The 20,839-nt window shown below is 40.4% G+C and overlaps 1 protein-coding gene across 3 annotated transcripts in view; it reads right to left on the reverse strand.

Annotated features, from left to right (window-relative positions):
• Positions 1-8,856: 8,856 nt before the first annotated feature.
• AKAP7 (A-kinase anchoring protein 7) overlaps positions 8,857-20,839 on the reverse strand; it is a 158,826-nt gene continuing 146,843 nt past the window's right edge. For 2 of the 3 annotated variants that reach the window (XM_047102380.1, XM_047102382.1), the window contains one exon: positions 17,113-18,127. In XM_047102380.1, the coding sequence (XP_046958336.1) occupies positions 17,931-18,127 (197 nt within the window). In that variant the 3' untranslated portion in view covers positions 17,113-17,930. Of the gene's footprint in view, positions 9,300-17,043; positions 18,128-20,839 lie in introns of those variants that run through there. The other variant, XM_047102381.1, reaches the window with a different exon arrangement.

Below are 20,839 nucleotides of genomic sequence, written 5' to 3' on the forward strand. Positions count from 1 at the left end.
ATTTTCCTTCCACCTGAAAAATTTTCTTCAACATTCCTTGTGAGGAAAGTGTGCGGGCCACTAAGTTTCTCAGGTTTTGTCTCTGACAAAATTTCTTTGTACCTTAATTTTTGAAGAATTTTTTGCTGATTATATAATTCTAGGTTAATATAATTTTCTTTTGGCACTTTAAAGGTGGCTTATATAGTTTTTGCTGAAAAATCCGTTGTCTTTCTTATCTTGTAACCAATTTTCAGAAATTTATGATTTGATGGGGGCTTGAGTATATGGAAGTGTGGTTATGTGTGTGTTTATCCTTGTTTAGATTTATTGAGCTTCTTGGATTTGGGGATTTACAGTTTTTATCAAATTTGGAAATTTTTTAGGCATCATGTCTTCAATCATTTTTTTCTATCCCTCATTCAACTGTAATACCTACTTGGAATCCAATTATAAGAATACCAGGTTCTTTAATATTGTCTCATAGGTCACTAAGGCTCTGTTTGTTTTATTCCCATTGTTTTTCTCTATTTCATGCTGGCTGATTTTATTGCTGTCTTCAGTCTCATTAATCTTTTCTTCTTCAGTGTCTAATCTGCTCTTAATCCTATCCTGTGAAAGTTTCATTTCAGATATTTTATTTTCAATCTCTGGAAGTTCCATTTTTAGTCTTTCCCCTCTCTTCTCATTATGTTATGTTTTCCTTTACATATTTTACATAGTTATCATTCCTGTTCTAACAATCTGATCTACTCATTTCATTAGTTTGGTGTCTATTTCTCTTGACAACTTTTCTCCTTGTCATGGACCACATTTCCTGCTTCTCTGACTATCTAGTAGTTTTTTATCAGATGCAGGACTTTGCCATTATGAGGTCTTGAGTATCTGGAGTTTGTTGCCTTCAGTTAAAGATCAATGGCCTTTGTTTTTAGATAGTAGACTACTTTGATCCCTTGGATCAAAAACAACCTGTTTAAAGCTTTGCTAGAATGGTGCTAGTGTAACCTTCATTCAAGAGACAGTCCAGCTCTACTACTAAGACATCATCACTCCAAGATTGCCACCAGATGTGGAGTGATCACTGAGGAATCTTCAATTTGCCTGGATGGCTGAAACATCTCCCTGTCCTGAGTGAAATCTGGGAATTGTCCTGCTTGTAACACCGTGGCTTTCTTTGCCTGGTAGTTTCATGTGCTACAAGGGTGGCTTAGCACTTAGCAGTGACCCAAAAGGACCCCCATACAGATTCCTGGAAATCTTCTTATGTGCAGTCCCCTTTTTTCCAAAACTCTGACCCACAACTTCCAGCCATCACAGCTTCCCTGAACATTGATCTCTACATTCAACTCTGTAAGGCTATGGGTGTTTTGGGGTGGGGAGTTCCCTTCCCAGTCTGAAATTTGCCTCTGGGTGAAAGCTGAGACATGTAGGGCTTGTGTTTCTTCTCTCAAGGATGACAACATTATGCTGCTTCTTTTCTAATGTCTGAACACAGTTGTGTTACATATTTTGTCCAATTTTCAAGTTGTTTGTGGGAGAAAGTTATCTCTGGTCATTGATACTGTATCATGGCCAAAAGTAGAAGTTTGCAGTAGTTTTTCATAAGTGACATTGTGAAACTAGGCAATGTGTTTAAAAGTCCAGATGATAAAGTGTGACATGTTACCGAGGTGAGGGGAATACTCTCCATCTCTGTGAGAAACAATCACGGCTTTATTCAGTAAGGGCTGAAGGGAAGGCAGTACCACTTTGTCACCTTAATTTTTCCACCTTTGGGATGGAATAAACAACACAACCCTGCTCAGAGCAGCATTCCTCCAGAGAGGCAACAGAGGCATGGGTGGCAGAGCATAGGGAGTGAATGATAAAAGTTCAGAAGCTGATGTTAGGACAGCCCTTTGGTAGAAGAGTGGCAGTAAACAGCACCTAGGGCAGAAAATACTTGAGTCTTCTCAGATAGTCTTACAATATAGGGAAGAATGACTTGGAAAATGACTGACTTATTTTTATGGAAAATTAGATCTCCAAACCCTTCATTTCGAAAGACATAGTATATTGGCTTTTAGATCTAGAAACAATGGAAAAACTATAATTCTCAGTATGTAAATATTTATTTAAAAATATTTTTTGAGGGGGCACCTGGGTGGCTCAGTCAGTTAAGCATCCAACTCTTGATTTCGGCTCGTGTCATGATCTCACGGTTTGTGGGTTTGAGCCCCTCACTGTCAGTGTAGAGCCTGCTTGGGGTTCTCTTTCTCTGTCTTTCTCTGCCCTCCCCTGCTTGCGTGCATTCTCTCTCTCTCTCTCTCTCTCTCTCTCTCTCTCTCTCTCAAAAGTAAATAAACATTTAAATATATATGTTTATTGAGACTTCATATGTACAAAGAAAAAGTTCCTGTTATTGAAGTCCTCTGAGACACCTGAAGGAAAGACAGATGCATTCAGCCAATAATTATAAGAGTATGTTCAAGGTGTAATGAGAGTACAAAGAAAAAGCATTTACTACTGTTTGGATGACAGCCAAACGTATACAATTCAAAAGAGATTTTTCATTATGGCATTCCTGAATTCAAAAGAGGGTAACCCAGCCAGAAGAAATGTAGTCAATTTGATTTTCCCAATGAAGTATCTATAAACAATGGTCCCCTAATTTTTTAGTCTTTAATATAGTACTTTATCTTTCTCCAGTGTGAAAGACAAACCAGTGAAGTGTCTCCCAGTCTGATCAGCACAACAGTGGTGATATAAATAGAAGTATTTCAGGGGGTGCCTGGGTGGCTCCATTGGTTAAGCGTCCAATTCTTCATTTCAGCTCAGGTCATGATCTCACAGGTTCGTGAGTTCTAGCCCCACATCAGGCTCCATGCTGACAGTGTGGAGCCGGCTTGGGTGTCTCTTTCCCTCTCTGTGTGTCCCTCTTCTGCTCATGTGTGTGCACACTCCTTCTCTCTCTCTCTCTCTCTTTCTCTTTCTCTCTCCAAATAAATAAATAAACTTTAAAAGAATAGAAATATTTCAATGCTGTGCTTGGTTATTGAACTACTCTGTTTCTTGTTCACCAACTTAATTTTAAACATGAAGTTTTAAACAGAGAACAGCCAACCTCAAAGGAAATGCAGTCGAAAATTAAAATGGAAAATAAATCCATTTGTAATTATAACACATTTTAAAGAAAACCCTAGGAAGTACAGAGTTCATTGGAAAAGATCAATTAAAATGGCCTGATATTAACCATTTGAAGAAATCAAGCAACTTTTCATATAGCCATTCTCTAGGCTCTATTCCACCTTATACATCCCACAACATATGTGCTTCTTCTTGGCAATGTATCATTAAAAACACAACGGCAAACGAGTTTGCAATATAGATTATTCCCGAAAGCCACCGCTCCCACCCCCCCACAACACATACGAGTGTGAATGTGTGTGTGCATGTGTGTATGCGAGGATAGTTGGAAACGGAGGTTGCTGCTTTTAATTACTCAGCAGGTACTGAACTCTATCTCTGCTAAATATGTTCATCTCAATGGGAATTCCAAAACACATTATTAATTCCCTCCCTAAATAATGGTTCCCATCATATGAAAGAGCAGCAGTCAGCAGCAGAAAAGAACGTATTGCTTATAATGGAAGTGGGAGCACCTCCGTAGAAGCTGGAAATGCCCCTCAGGCAGGAAAATGCAAGCCTTGGCTCTTCTCACCTCTTATAGATCCAACTCAATTCTGCGTTGCACATAATTGTGCTGTGCTGTGCTGCACAGCCTGTGCTGAATAAGCCTATGACAGCTTGGAAGGTCAGCAGTTTTCCAGGGAACGAGGAAATGCGCTGCTAAGGATTATCTCACCAGCGATGGAATAAGTTCAAGTGCCCAGCTAACTAAAAAATTTAATTAAAAACTCAGTAATTATGTGTCCACATGCAGAAATTAAGGGAAGTCTGTAGGGAGGTGAGTTTTCTTCCATCATGCCTCTAGAGGACGTGTATTTGAACATGCCCGAAATAGAAAAGGCAAATTAGAATACATATGCTTTAAATAGATGGAGTTCTTGCTACATAGGAAGGAAAACAGTGTTTCAGCAGTGTCTGAGTGACTTCTCCATTTCTTTTAAGATGTCAAGACACAATCCATGGAAGTTCTACAGTAACTGAGTCTTTCCTGTATTCTTTTATCTTATATTCAGCAAAAATAAACATTCTTTTAAAAATAAAAAAAAATTTATGTATTATATTCAGTGAAAGATCTCAGCCTCAAATGGGTACCTGCTGTATACTTCCATTTGTGTGACATTTTGGAAAAGGCAAAAGCGTAGGAACAATGAACAGGTAAGAGGTTGCCAGGGGCTCAGGGCGGCGGGAGGGTCGGAACACAAAGGGGCAGCTTCGAAGTATTCTTCAGGATATGAAAAATTTTCAGGATCTTGTCTGTGGAAGTGGTCCCAAGAATCCATGCGTGCACAAAAACTCATAACACTGTACACCAAAAAAAAAAAAATGAATTTTGTTGCATAGAAATGTTTGAATTGGTTTAGAAATTACTTGAGTGCTTATTTTGTACCACGCAACAGTGAGGCTCTCCTGGTTATAATAATAATGCTGGGTGTTGGGCGTAGCACCTACCGTCTTCATCAGCACCTATAGTCTTCTTCCTTGAGTATCATTAACATGTCATTACAGCATTCTTATCTCCAGCATCATGACAATAGCGATGCTTCAGCGTCACCTAAGCATCTAAGGTGCTTGCCCAAGTGATGAAACTCAGACACAAGTCAATGGTGGGCATGAAGCACCCGCTTCCATTTCCCCGACTTCTACTTTGTGTCTTTAGCTCTGGGCACTGTTTTTATTCGAAAATAATTTTTTTATAGCAAATTTTTTTTATGTTTATTTATTTACTTTGAGAGAGAGAGAGAGAGAGAGCACGCATGCGTGTGCATGAGCAGGGAGGGGCAGAGAGGTTGGGAGGGAGAGAATCCCAGGCAGGCTCTGTGCTCTCAGGGCAGAGTCCCCACCCCCCCACCCCCACCCCCCCCCCCCCCCCCCGCCAGGGCTAAGTCTGTGAACCATGAGATCATGACCCGAGTTGAAATCCAGAGTCAGTCGCCTCACCAACGGAGTCACCCACATGCCTCTCTGGGTGCTATTGTTAAAGACACAACTAGCAAGACAGGTTAACTGGTGAGAAAAATAAAGAACAGGATGTTTTTGTTATATCGTAAAGTTGTGCCTCACCACAAATTCTCATTTTTTCCCTTACTCGTTTTCTTCTTTAAAAGAATAACCAGAAATTATAAGAAAATTTTACTAGTTGCACATTTTTGAAAAGAGGTTTGTTCTGTAACTGGGTGTCGGTGATGCCATGACATATGAACCAGAAGGTTCATTATGTTAAGCGAAATAAGCCAGGGTGAGAAAGACAAAAACTGTATGTTACCGCTTATATGTGGAATCTCTTGTTTTTAAAAGCCAATTTCATAAAAACGAAGAATAGAATGGTAGTTGCCAGGGACTTGGAGTTGGGGGGGATGGGAAGATGTGGGTCAAAATGTACAAACTTTCAGGTTTAAGAATACATTCTGAGGATCTAACATATAGCACTGTGACTATAGTTAATGATACAACATCATATACTTGAAATTTGCTCTGAGCGGATCTTAAGCATTGTCATGCTCACATACACAAAAGATTAGTTATGTGAAGTGATGAATGTGTTAATTATCTTGATGTTGGTAATCGCTCCACAATGAAAATGTGTATCAAATCACCACACTGTGCACTTTAAATACAAACAATTATATTTGCCCATTATTCCTCAAAAAACTTGGAAAAAATAAAATTGGCCTTTCAAGTTAAAAAGAAAACAATGATGCTATGAACAGAGTTCAAATGAGATTCATCTATCGTTCCTGTCCTCATTCTCTGGTTTCCTTCCCCTCTTTGTCATTTTCGAGTTGCTTATGAAACCTAGCGTGGTACCTCATGACTGAACACACACAATTGCCATATAGTATTGTCTTCAAACCCAGATTCAGAATCAGAGGCAAAAGACTTACCAATTCAGTGGAGTGTGGATTCAGATAGCCACACTCTGTCTAACGCCTCCACCTGAAAACCCTTCCTGGGAAACAGGAATGTCCATGCCATCTCTTCTATTTACATGCCAAAGCCTTTTAGGTCCCTTACCAATAGCAAATCCCTGAGATAAACCTTAGGAGGAGAAACTCTCCTCTCACGGTGTGTCTTAGGGTGTCACTGAGTTTGGACACCTACCATCACTGGCTCTTCGTGCTTAATATCTGCAAATCTGCCCTTGAGAACACTGTATTCCTACCTCTTCCCACTTACCCTCCATCCTTACTATCTTGTCCTTGCCCATCAGGTGACTCCATTTATTCCCTACATCAGTGACTGACCTTTTCTGGAAGGCTTCCCTCTTCGGAATTCTGTCTTCCAGTTTCATAGTCACTGACATCAGTTGAGTCCCTTGGTCTAAGACTTGCTAACATTTCCCAGTGTTCACTGATGGAAAGTGAATCCCAGTGCTCTTTCAGAACTTGTCATAATTTCCAAAGAAGACATCTTCAATCATTTCTTGGGTATCCTTCCAGAACTTCCCTGTACATATAATATGCTCTACACACACACACACACACACACACACACACACACACACACCCTTTTGAAAAAAACACGAATAGGAATATATTATTAGTATTGCCTTGTACTTTGCATTTTGCTTAATGTACTTACTTATCTTTATATTTCAAAATAGCTATATCCATTTTATTCTTTTTACCAGTGGCATGATTGGTGCATACCACAACTTATTATCAGACCTATATTAATTGAGTTTGTGATATGATCTTTGTTTTTGCGGTGGTTGCCATCATAAGCTATGTATGGTACAATCAACATCCTTGTACTTGTATTTTTGCAAACATAGGCAAATATAATTATAGAAAAAAATTTTTAAGTGGAACTAATTTCTGGGTTAACATTTTCAGTTTATTCGTCTTCATAAATTTCACCAAATTGTCCTTCCAAAATGTTGCATCTGTTCATATTCTCACCAAAACAATTCAAGAGTTCCTGATTCATACAACTTCACCAACTTCATATATTATCAAACTTTTACATCTTTACTTAACTCTGTATGCTCTGATAGGTTTTAAAAAAGGAACTCATTATTGTTTTAACTTGTTTTATTTCATTATTAGTGAGGTCCATATATTTGTATATGATATACAGTCTTGCCAATTACATGTTTTTCTGTGAACTATGGTTTTGCCTGTTGAGGGATAGGCGAAGACCTCTGGTGGCTCTCTGAGTCCTCAGAAAATTCATCACGCAGTGGAGGCAAGTGCTCTCTTTCTCCTCCTCTGGCCCAAATAAGCTCCAGCACCTTTCCTATTCTTACAGATGATCTCCGGGACAGCAGCAAGAGCGTCACTTCTAACCTTGGCTGGCCACTTCTCTGGCACTTCCACCAGAAAAGCAGCAAAGGAACTCCCTACTCTGGGATTCCCCAAACTCAGATGTGGGAGGGGTTCTAGCCTCACCCAACCAACTGTCCAGGGCAACACAGGGAGGCATGGGGGACACCAGCCCAGCCAGCCCCTCCATGACGTCCTATTCTGCCTGCCCCCCATCATTCCCAGACTCGATGCTCTTATGTGGCCCAGGCAGAGGCGATGGGAGTCTGATTCGTCATCTTGCTGCAACCAGCTTGTTGAACAAACGGGACTCGTGACATTATACAAATATAGCTTTGTTTTTGCTTCCCTGTCCCTTTAAACTTTATTTGATGCAGGTAATCTTCTCCTTCACCAGGATGAAAATCCTGGCAGTCCTTTGGATTTTGTGTTTTCTCATTTGCATAATATATATTCCACCAGTCACTTTAAGTGGCACACACATCTCTCTTCAGCTGTCAGAGTGTCCAGTCCTGTGAGAGCCCGGCCATGACTTTTCGCCTGCCCATGCTCCTTAGGGCGAGAACACACAGTGGCCGGGGCGAGGGGGGAGGGTCCCTCCTGCGCTGCCTTCACTCACTGCCCTTTCCCTCCCACAATGGAAGGTCAGGCCAGGAGACATGAGGGGAGGGGACAGTACTTTGGCTGGGTGGCTTCATGCTCTCAGAACCTGAGGCTTGGTTCACACAGGCATTTGCAAGGTTGAAAACAAGATGGAAGTTTCCTCTTTCTTTGTGGGCTGTTGGGGGTTCCTGCTAGGCCCTCCCTTGACCCAGGGGATACAGCTCTGCTCTGAGTGGGGCGTTCTCCTTCCCCAGCCTCCCACCTCCCCTTGCCAAGGCCTTCTCCTCTCCCCAGACCCACAGCAAGCCCACCTGCCCCTTGACCTGTGGGGACCAGGTCAGCACCTGTCTGAGAGCCAGGTGCCCCCTCATCCTCTGGATTTCCCATGGTAGGCTTTGGTCATCTCAGGTGCCTGAAATGAGGTGGGTGATGAGGGGAAACAGGGATTATAGAGAAAGGAAAAAATACATCATTCCAATAGATGGGTCTTTCACCTACCAAGCACTCAGCCCAGTATTTGGCCCATGGGAAACGCACAATGAATGAATGGATGAATGAATGCATGAATCGGCCTGATTTCTGAGTAATGTCATCTGTATGTAGCACTTCTTTAGGGCTGCAATGCAAGAGACTGTCTGATAGCTGAATAGATTATAAATAGATTCTTTTAAAGCAGCATTTAAGATTTTATTTACAGGAATAAATGTTTCTTATATGACATTTTGAAAATACCAAAATGCACAAAATAGGAAGTGAACTCACTTGTAATCCCACCACTCAGAACTCATCACTGTTAATACTTTATATTCATATATAAACGTATTGAATATGTTATTTGAAAGCAAAAATAGTAAATGATATTGTATGAAATTATGTGACATGGAATTCATAGAGCCCCAAAATGATACATCCTGCTTGGATACTATGACATTTGGGGGGGTGGGGGGGTGGAGGGTATAATTTTGCTCAAGTTTTCTGTTGTGTTTCAGTTTGACTTGTAGGTCCCACCCTAGTCAGCTACTGCCACAATAATGCTGCATAACAAGAAACCAGGTGGCATAGAACAATAAGCATCTCTTTCTCACCCACATGTCTGCAGGGGCACAACTGTTCATGGCTGGGCTTGGCTCCAGGCTGAAAGATTGGTTCAGCTTTGCTCTGCAGATCTCCAAATTTCAAGCCTTTGCTTGCTTCACATCCACGTACATCCCATTGGTCAAAACAAGTCACATGGCCACGCCGCCATCAACAGGGCCCGAGAAATAACACTGCTTTCGATGGGATTAACTGTAAAGTCACACAAAACAGGCAGTCACATGGAAAAGGATAAAGGGAGGGGTGAAGAATTGGCAACAATAATCCAATAATCCAATAATCCAATCCACCCAGGCCTAGGCATACCATTTTCTTCTAGGTAGATCTCAGAGAGTAACTGAGTTTTTAAAAATACTTCATTGTGGAAAGCAACAAACTATAGGCTTTATTTACCATAAGCATAAAAGGCAGACATTCTGAATGCAATAGAGACTGGTCATTTCTCTTAAAACATGAAGTTTGAATCCTCTACAATCTATAGTTAATGTGATGTCCTCATTATCTTTTATTTATTACATTCCTCTTCTGGGAATGCTCGATTTAACTCTTCTCTATATTTCCATGCATGTCACTTGACTCAGAGAGCCACCTTTCTTTGGGTTTCAGTGAAGCCCCATAGGAAGAGCTCTTTCCCGTTTTTATGGCTAAAATCTTTCTAGCATGCCTCTCAGGGAAAATTAATATTTTCATATATTAAAGCATTTCTATTCTTCTAACATAGCTCTAATTTACTACATTAAAATATCCCTGTATCTGTTTATTATACACTTTTCCTCTTAAGCACATAATGTAAAATATTTAACTTATGTTTTCATGAAATGAATAAGAAATAGCCCTGTTGTTATATTCCCCATCATGTGATACTACTTTAGAATTTGGAGGTCATCTTTTTTCAATTTCTAAGTTGGCCCCCCAATTTATATAAACCATCAAAATTCTTTCAACAATGACACCATTACCATCACAATCGAACCTTCCAGCCATTTTCCATGTACAGTAAGTAGGCATTTTGATTCGTGTTGTATAAAATGTGCAGGTGGTTTCGTTTTTCTGTTTCCATCCAGATACCTGACAAAGTGTGGACAGAGCCCCATTGAGCATTGGTTCAAGGCCTAAATTACTTGCTGTAAAAATGGCCATGAAAGGGAGCACAGACTCTTTTTTTTTTAATGTTTATTTATTTTTGAGAGAGACACAGAGCACGTAAGAGCCGGGGAGGGGCAGAGAGAGAGAGAGAGAGAGAGAGAGAGAGAGGGAGACAGATTGAAGCGGGCTCCCCGCTGACAGCAGAGAGCCAGATGAGGGCTCAAACCCACCAACTGAACTGTGAGATCATGACCCGTGTTGAAGTCGACGCCTAAGCCACTGAGCCACCCAGATGCCCTGGAGCATTAACTCTTTTATGTGGCTAGGAAAGCACTACTCAGTAGTGTGTCCCCCAACTGGAGGTTATGTTGCCCCACTGGTGGGGATTTGGGAAATGTCTGGGGCACATTAAGTTGGCACAATAACTGAAGACTGCTACTGACGTTTACTGCCTGGAAACCAGGAATGGCAACTTCCCACTCTACAGAGAAGTGTCCGGTTCAAAATGCCAGCTGTGCTTTGTGCTGGAACACTGATTGAGTGGAGCGTAGCTGGTATTAATCAGGATTTTTAGTTGTAAGCAACAGAACCAACTGTAGCCAGTTTAAGTGGAACAGGAGCTTTATAGCAAAAGATATTCAATAGCTCACGGAATCCCCAGAAGGTCCTGCAAATCAGGCTGGGTGGCCAAGCAGCAGGAATGATGCTCCATTACGCCACCAGCTGCTCCAGGGGAACCCTGTCGCCAACTCTGCCACTGTATACTACCTACACAGGGTGTGGGGTCCCCCAGATAGCACTTTTCCCACTACTGTTTCTGAGAGCTGGATAGCTCTCCAACAATCTCACCAGAATAGATTGATTCCATGCGCAGTCACCCTCTTGCTCGGTGGAGCCCAGGTCACATGTCTGAACCCCAGTGACAAAGAAGGCTGAGGAGTTGACTTCCTGGCCTCTACCTCAGGGCCTCTACTCTGGGGAAACGGGGCTCACAAGGTAGGAAGTTCCCCCCAAATTAGGAAGGTGTTCAGAAGATGCTGGGAAGTCACTAGGTATGACAAATATCCATGAAATCATCAAAAGCCCTTATCATATGCCCCTCCATAAAGACATTTCTCAAGCATGAACCTGACAAAAATAGCTTCCAGATTCGCCTTCCAGAGTCTTAAAAAGATATACTTAGTTTCTCCGCACTGTTACATATTCATTCTATTTTCTCTGCCTCAATTACCATATCAGATATTTTTTTGGACTGGTGCATACATATCACTTTTGTCTCCTTTCTCAGCACAGTAATTCCTGTCCAGTTATAAGACTTATTCTTTGTTCTCTCACCGCCTACAGCTTTATATATCCCACGTGAGCATTTACAGAAAAAAACAAAACAAAACCTTTTTTTAAATTATGGATAAGGTACCATATATGTGGTTTAAAAACAAGCAAAGAAAGGACAGTGCACTTTGATTCAAAGACATTATCATGGTCACTCTGTGCCACATGGTTTTTGGCAGGAAGTGTGGGGAGTAAACTGAAGAGTTGTGCCAATTTGCTATAAGGTTACTTAAGAACAAGAGCCCCATATGTCATATCACTGCTTAAGTTGACAGCACTGCAAGCAGATGGGTCAGAGAATAGTGTACAACACATAAATATATAGGGTAGTGTCACAGGATAGTGGTTTTTCAGAAATAACTTGAACCACTAAAGGGAAAGTAACATAAGCCTACTAGAAAGCATGAATTGATTTCTCAGTTGTATTATTCCTATCTTTGATGATATAACAGAACTTAATGATCTTCCAATAAGTGACTAATAACTGAATACATACAGGAATAACTACTGCATTTACATTTTTTTTTAATTTTTTTTTTTAACGTTTCATTTATTTTTGAGACAGAGAGAGACAGAGCATGAACGGGGGAGGGGCAGAGAGAGAGGGAGACACGGAATCGGAAGCAGGCTCCAGGCTCTGAGCCATCAGCCCAGAGCCGGACGCGGGGCTCAAACTCACGGACCTCGAGATTGTGACCTGAGCTGAAGTCGGAGGCTTAACCGACTGAGCCACCCAGGCGCCCCCTACTGCATTTACATTTTAAGATCGTCCCAATATGCTTAAATTTATCACTTGCACTTAATAGATGCAAATAAGTAGTTTTGAGTGTATTACACTAGTGATGATTATACTACCTTCCATCAGTTCTCAAATTACCTTTTTATTCCTGGAACAGGGATCCAGGGGAAAAGTGCTGTAGCTACTATCAGAATTTTAAATTCACTGAGTCAAAGTGAATTTCTCTAGTGTGCATTTTCACTGTGAATGATATAATCCAAGGCTTTGTCTTGTTTGCATGTGTCTGCCACCAAATTCATGTAGGGACTTGGAAACTTTTTTTTTAAGTACACTGGGTCCATTTATTTTTTATGTGGATTATCTTTACATGGAAAAAATTGGAATTCAGAAATGCATCTAAAATTTTTTCATTATTACAGAAGAGTTTTGAACATGATGAAAACAATGGATGACAATAGATTACCCATTCAATTTATGTTTGGAGATTCTACAAGTTTGTTGACCCTAATTATATAATGAAATAAATCTTAATTTGTTACATAATGTGGTAGCTGGTTTATACGTCTGTGATAAAGTGCAGAAGTGTAAGTAAGTTATAGGTCTGAAATGATGTCTAGATATGAAGTCAAGACTGCTTTATTCACCTCCTTAGGAGAACATCTGGCTGATAGAACACCTGGGTGAGGCACATTTGGGGTTTTGGAGTGAACAGTTTGAATCTTAAGTATACTTTCTATATAAATCTAGTACATCTCAAAGGGCTTTAGTTACTCTAGACTAAGAAATAGATTAATACAATAATATGGTTCTATAAACAGGACCATGTTCAAAGCTGATAGAATCTTGTCCTGCTAGTGAAAATAATTATTTTGGGGCACCTGGGTGGCTCAGTTGGTTAAGTGTCTGATTCTCGATTTTGGCTCAGGTCATAATCTCCTGGTTCATGGGATTGAGCCCCGAGTCAGGTTCTGTGCTGACAGCGTGGAGCCTGCTTGGGATTTTCTCTCTCCCTCTCTCCCTGCCCCTCCCCCACTCACACACATGCACGTGCTGTCTCTCTTTCAAAATAAACATTTAAAAAAATATTATTTTGGGGGTGCCTGGGTTGCTCAGTCGGTTAAGCATCCAAATTCGGCTCAGGTCGTGATCTCTTGGTCTGTGAGTTCGAGCCCCGCATTGGGCTCTCTGCTGACAGGTCGGAGCCTGGAGCCTGCTTCAAATTCTGTGTCTCCCTCTCTCTGCCTGTCCCCTGCTCACACTCTGTCTCTCTCAGAAATAAGCATTAAAAAAAATTTTTTTTAAATATTATTTTGGAGACACCTGGGTGGCTCAGTCAGTTAAGCATCCAACTTCGGCTTAGGTCATGATCTCGAGGTTCGTGAGTTCAAGCCCTGAGTTGGGCTTTGTGCTGACAGCTCAGAGCCTGAAGCCTGCTTTGGATTGTCTCCCTCTCTCTTTGCCCCTCCCCTGCTCACGCTCTTTCGAAAAATAAATAAGCATGAAACATATGCGCGTGTGTGTGTGTGTGTGTGTGTATTATTTTTAACATCCCTTTAACATTCATATAGGATCTGCTATTCTTCCAGTGATTGTAGAATATTGGAATTTTGTTATAAATGTGAGTGTGTGCCTTGCAGTTTCCCTACCTCAAGTTGAGAACCAACACAAAGGGAACAGAATGTAACACTAAGCATCTTACTGACACTGGATGCACTCAGAGTCACAAAGGGCTCACACGTGGGTGGCCCGCCGAGACAGTGGAGCTAGCATGAGCAGCACTGTGGGGCAGTCACAGAGTCTAGGATCCCTGGAAGTCACCTGGCCAAACTGTGTCCAATTATAATTTGGCAACAGAGGCTCAGATAAGTGAGCTGGTTTGCTCGAGATGGCTTCTCAGTGGTGGAAGATCTAGAAGCCACAATCCACCTCCTGGACCAAACTGAGACTCTTTGACCACCCATGCAGCCTCCCTGTCAGAAGCCAAGGCTACATAACATATACTACCATTTTAGGACAACATATTCTGGCGATGAGACCCAGCGAGGGATTATTCTATGAGGTTGAACAGTGGCGGAAGGGTCTTTTGAGTATTTCAGATCCCAAATTTAGACTTTTGCCAATTCTTATTTGGTTGTTAGAATGGAATCATGAAGAAAATATATTTTATTGTATATTTCCCATGATCTCTGTAAACCTGATTAAATGAAGATTTCACTGATAAGGATTAGAATCTTTAATCTCTAAATTAACTATCTGGGGTTTTTTCCCCCCCTCCAGTTCCATCACATCAGCTGACAGCTCTCGTGTACATTCATATAACTTCAGAGTTACAAGGGAGCTGGCTGAGTCAAAAGAAAGTGACCCATCCTTAACTTGTGAAATGTATTGTACTTGGTAGAGAGAGGAAGTGTTGCATTGTAGAAAGACTATGGCTTTGAAGTAGAAGACCCTAGTCTAAATTTAGCCCTACCTTTTATTAGCTTTATAAATAGCCATTCAGCTTCATAGCCATTTAACCATTTACAGCTCCAGTTTCCTAGTTTCCTTAAAGGACTTTTTTTTTTTTTCAACGTTTATTTATTTTTGGGACAGAGAGAGACAGAGCATGAACGGGGGAGGGGCAGAGAGAGAGGGAGACACAGAATCGGAAACAGGCTCCAGGCTCTGAGCCATCAGCCCAGAGCCCAATGCGGGGCTCGAACTCACGGACCGCGAGATCGTGACCTGGCTGAAGTCGGACGCTTAACCGACTGCGCCACCCAGGCGCCCCAAAGGACCTTTTTTTTAATGTTCACTTATTTTTGAGAGAGAGAGAGAGAGAGAGAGAGAGAGTCAGAGCACAAGTGGGGGAGGGGCAGAGAGAGAGGGGGAGACACAGAGGCTCCAGGCTCTGAGCTGTCAGCACAAAGCCTGAAGCAGGGCTCAAACTCAAGGACCACAAGATTGTGACCTGAGCCGAAGTCGGACACTTTGCAGACTGAGCCGCCTAGGCGCCCCAAGTTTCCTAGTTTTCCAAGCTGTAAAAGAGTCCTAGTAACTTCCTAGGAGGGTCACTGAAGGGAAGAAATGTAATAGTGTGCCTCAATCACCTGGCACAGAGGTATCTAACCGATGAAAGCAACAATTCTTAACTAAAGTAAGACCTGTAACCCCAGATTGCAAAGAAGACACTATTTGAGCCTTTCAGATTGTTTGGAAAGATTGGAACAGCTCCTTGAGAATAAAGATATTTGTGGAAATAGGCTGAGAAGATCTAATTCTCCTGAAGTACTGTTAACCTAGATTAATGCAACAGTGTAAAGAGCTCTGGAATGTTGAGATGGAGCCCTTGGGTGTAGTTCAGGGCCAGTTCCCTAATAGCAATGGCCTTGGAAAAGGCATTCACAGCCTCCTCGAGTCTGTTTCTTCATTTGAAAAACAAGGCAAGTCCCAAAATATCTTTGCTTCCTATCTTAAAGGTTTATTTAAGGAAAGCCCTCTACACCACCAAGGGATTTCACGGTAAGCAGCTCCCTGTCTTTGCATCTGGAAGGTTCTGCTCCTTTCATCTTCACTCCTGCTGTCACTTCACTGACACATAATTAGCAGTTTGTGAGATGCTATTTAGATTTTCTTTGCATTTCACGTTCTGTTGTTAATTCTCTGTGAGGCTGACTGATTTGAGGTGATTTAAAAATCTAAAGCAGAAGATGCTCTGCAACAGTGCTATCTTAGCATGAAGGATAAGGACATAAATAAAGGTGAAAAAACACTAAAGCGATCAGAGCTCCTGCTGATGACTTCATTCTACCAACACAGATACAACAACTTCCAAGAATCAGGAAAAAAAAGGGAGAGGCAAAAAGGGAAAAACAATACATTTATTAAGAGGCATGAAAATGCATAAACTCATTTATAAATAAATGTAGAATTTACCCAGTGAAAAAATAGCTAAAATCCATGAGTAAGCTGGATTTTGTATCTGAAATGATTACATATTTGATCTCCAATAATTTCCTCTTCAACATGATCTCTTAGTAGCAGCCCTTTTGCAATGACCATAGAAAAAGCTGTTACCAAAGATTATCACGTGGGGGGAAATTTTTCAAGAATTTTCTTTAAAAATGAACCAGTGCAAACAAATTCAGATTATAAGGGATACAGTAAGACCTAGGGCTTATCTTCAGAAAAGTAGAAAATAAAAATCCCAAACATTTATTCATTAAGAAATGAAAAAGCAAACTACATTTTGATCATTGAAAAATAATACATATGGATATTATAAAACATTCTTAACCAGTAATTGTAATAATTACGCTTATAAATGTTCATTCAAGTACTAATGTTCAATAAACATTCAAATCCCCATTAAAAGTAACACTAGATACAGACATATGTGGACAATACTACTTCTGATTTAATGACAACAAAAATCACATCAACAGAAGGCAAGTGATCCTTAAAACACTGTATTTTTTTTGTATGTAAATGATTTTTCACAGTCTGTGTATTTTATCTGTGAGAACCCAAGGAACATCTCACAACAGCTAATTAAGAAGTCCTTTCTATAAAGTAACTTTTGATAGTACAGAAACAAACATACCAGAACACAAGTTGAGTTTAAAACATAACAGGGCAGAATCTGTTTTCTTTGGCAGGAAATTATTCATTCCTTACCAAATGTTGGTTTGCTGTTGTGTGGACACCATGAAAACACTTTTTGGTATTTACCAAAGACCTATGAGATCATCTGAAAAGGTTTCATTAACTATGGTACCGTGATAACAGCGTAGCGCTTACGTCAAAGTTGCGCCAAAATCAACCTGGTTTCCTTGATTACTGTTGTTAACAGATCTTCCTTCAAAAAGCTCCCTCCTAATCCTGGCCTGAGTCTCAGGTTTTAATAAAAGTTCCTTTATCTGTTTCACTTTGGACTTCAGACCCATCCTTTCTCGACGCAAAGCTTCATTAATTAAGTCCCGGAATCCAATAGGTTTCTTGCCTAGGGGAAAAAAAAATTATATAATACATTTTACATACAAATGCCAGTGAAAGACATTAAATATGGCACACTGACTTATCAAAAGAAGGCTAAAAGAAACCTTTAAAATGTTGCCCACATGTTATAGAAAAGGTTGCATTTTGCAAAAATATATAATTTGCATGAAACAAATTTACGGTAAATAAAAATCACTGCATAGCCACAGCAGACACAGGACAAGTGTGAGACATTATGGACTGACAGTATGGAAAACGATTTCAACAGTGATTATTTTAAACTTAGCACTTGTTAGCTGTGTGTGTGTTTTGGCCTCAGGTAAAGTGGTCAAATGCCCTGCTAAGCAATATAAATGGCAGTATTCCATTTATGGCAAGGCCCCTTCCAAGGCCTTTAATTTGAGTCCATGAGGCATAACCCAAAGTCCCCTTTCCCTTGGCCATGGCTGAGGGTAGGTGAAACTTGGGCCATTCTTTCATAAGTGAGTTTCCTCTGCTAGCCACGGCACTCCATTCTCTTCTGTTGTGCTTCAGAAATGCAAACACATTGATCACGAAAGTATTAGGCGATCTCCACAGCTTGGACAAGAGACATTTAAACAGCACAATGCAAAGTAGTCCGTTGACTCAGCAGAGGGGAGCCGGATGCTTCTCACGGAGCAGCGGGGGGGCCTGCCTGCATTGGGGTCTCATTTCCTGTTGTTGTCACTGTCAGTGCCATTCCTATCAGCCTCTTGAGTTTTCACAGAGCTCCCATCCCCTGGCTTGCTTTTGTTCTGTGTTTCTTCCAGATACTGCTGGACAGCCTTGAGCACCGCGTTCTCCACCAGCCTCTTACTGAGCCTTACCAGTTCAGCATCATCAGGCTCACCTCCATTCTTATCACCTACATTCCACAATAGAGAAGAGAGATCACTGAGGTCATATTGCCATAGAAACTTGGCATGCAGGGGCCAGCTAGTTCAGTTAGTTAAAAAGAGCAAGTGTCCTTCAATCTGGCAAATTGGATCCGTAAATCCAAGAACACTGGTGTGGCTTTTCATTAGGTATTTGCAGAAACAGGAGACTGCCTATGCCTGAAGATGTCAGGTTGAAAAGCAGTTCTTTAACCCCACTCCAAAAATATTCCACCTAGCAATGCTGGAAGCTTCCTATTTCTACATGGAATTTTTGTCCTTCTCTCATCCATGGCTATTTGCTACTGTTAAAGTCCACGCGCCCACCACCTGGAGCCTCAGACATGTGAATTCACCAACCAGATCTGCGTCTGCTTTTCCTTCACCACTGATAAATGTCAGGTGATCAAGATTTCCCAATCAACTAACTACTTGGGATCACTAGTTGTTTAAATGATTGGCCCATAGATTGGTTGTTAATAAACTCTCAGCAATTCCATGAAGACAAAGGCAGTTATTCCTGCTAGGAACTGGTTTAAAATAAACTTGTAAAATTAATATTCTATGTAATCTCGGTGCTATCACTGCAATTTCAGAAATAAGAAACTCTTCAAGAGTTAGGATGATGATAGTAAATTACTAGATGTTAATATTTTATAGCCATTTTATTTCCCTGCTAGTGATGATCAAAGTTTAATTATTCTACCTTTCATTTCACCTTAAAAGGGCTCGTTCTCATCTATTCCTATGCTACACATTTCCCACTCACTCTCTTCCATGTCTCCATTAACTGGGGAAAAAGAGCAAGGGACTCATCTCTCATGCCCATTCATTCCCTAATCTTCTTCCACAAGCTGTGGACCCAAGAAGGCAGATGAGTGGAGGCAAAGACAATGCAGCACCTAAATATGGTAAACAAATACTAACAGATCTCAAGGGAGTGACAGACAGCATTATAATAATAGTAGGGGACTTCAGTATTCCACTTTCAACAATGAATAGATCATCCAGATAGAAAAACAGAAAGGAAGCATTGGATTTGAACTATACTTTGGACCAAATGGACCTAAGAGACATATACAGAACATCCAACAGTAATCAAAACAGTATGGTATTAGCATAAAAACAGACACATAGACCAACTGAACAGAATCTAGAGCCCATAAGTAAACTCATGCATAGATGGTCAACTAATGTTTGACAATGGAGCCAAGAAAACACAATGCAGAAAGGACAGCCTCTTCAATAAATGGTGCTGGGAAAAGTGACATCGACATGCAAAAGAATGAATGAAATTGGACCCCTATCTTACACACACTCACAAAAATTAATAAGGAATGGAATAAGGACATAAACATAAGACCTGAAACCAAAAAACTCTTGAGAAGAAACCAAAGGAAAAAAAGTTCCTTGACACTGGTCTTGGCAATGATTTTTTCTGGAGATGACACCAAAGAACAAACAATGAAAGTAAAAATCAGCAAGCGAGACTATATCAAATTAAAAAAATCTTTTGCACAGCAAAAGAAACAAACAACAAAATGAAAGGACAATCTACAGAATGGGAGGAAATATTTGCAAGTCATATATTTGATAAGGGGTTAATATTCAAAATATATAAGGAACTCCTACAACTCAATAGCAAAAACACAAACAATCCAATTTAAAAATGGGAAGAGGACCTGAAGAGACATTTTTCCAAATAAGACATACAAAAATGTCTAATAAGTACCTGAAAAGGTGCTCAATATCACTAATCATCAGGGACATGCAAATCAAAACCCCAGTGAGATATCACCCCACAGCTGTTAAAATGGTTATCATCAAAAAAACAAGAGATAACAAATGCTGGCGAGGATGTGGAGAAAAGGGAACACTTGTGCACTGTTGATGGGAAAGTAAATTGGTGCAGCCACTGTGGAAAATAGTATAGAGGTTCCTCAAAAACTTAAAATTGGAATTACCATATGATCCAGCAATCCCACACACTTCTAGGTATATATCTGAAGAAGGTGAAATCACAATCTCAGAGAGATATCTGTACTCCTATGTTCACTGAAATGTATTTCACAATAGCCAAGACATGAAAAAAACCTGTGTACAATGATGAATGGATAAAGAAAATGTGGTATTTATATAAGATGAAATATTATTCAGCCATAAAAAGAAGGCAATCCTGCCATTTGTGACAATATGGTAGAAGTTTAGGGCATTGTGCTAAGTGAAAGATGGCAGACAGAGAAAGAAATACCGTGTGATCTCATTTACATGTGGAATCTAAAAACACTGGACTCAAAAAAATAGAGAATCAAACGGTGGTTTAAGCAGGGGCAGAAAAATGAGGAATCCCGGTCAAAGACTTTTAGTTACAAGATGAATAAGTTCTGAGGATCTAATGGAAGCACAGTAACTACATTACCAATACTGTATCATATACATGAATATTTGCTATGAGAGTAGAGCTTTAATGCTCTCACTACAACAACAACAAAATATAATTAGGTAAAGGTAAAGGATGTGTTAAAGTCTCTGTGGCAAATATTTTGCAATAAATACGTATATCAAATCATCACATTCTATACCCTAAACTTACACAATGTTATATGTCAATTATATCTCAATAAGCTGGGGAGGAAAAATAAAAACTAGAATGCTCACTACATTAAAATCAGCTCATTTTTGGAATATTACCCCTGGCCTCC

The sequence above is a fragment of the Lynx rufus genome, unplaced genomic scaffold (assembly GCF_022079265.1).
Source record: "Lynx rufus isolate CCGP_SWC_20201006 ecotype Redwood Valley unplaced genomic scaffold, mLynRuf1.p SCAF_6, whole genome shotgun sequence".
Lineage (NCBI taxonomy): Eukaryota > Metazoa > Chordata > Mammalia > Carnivora > Felidae > Lynx > Lynx rufus.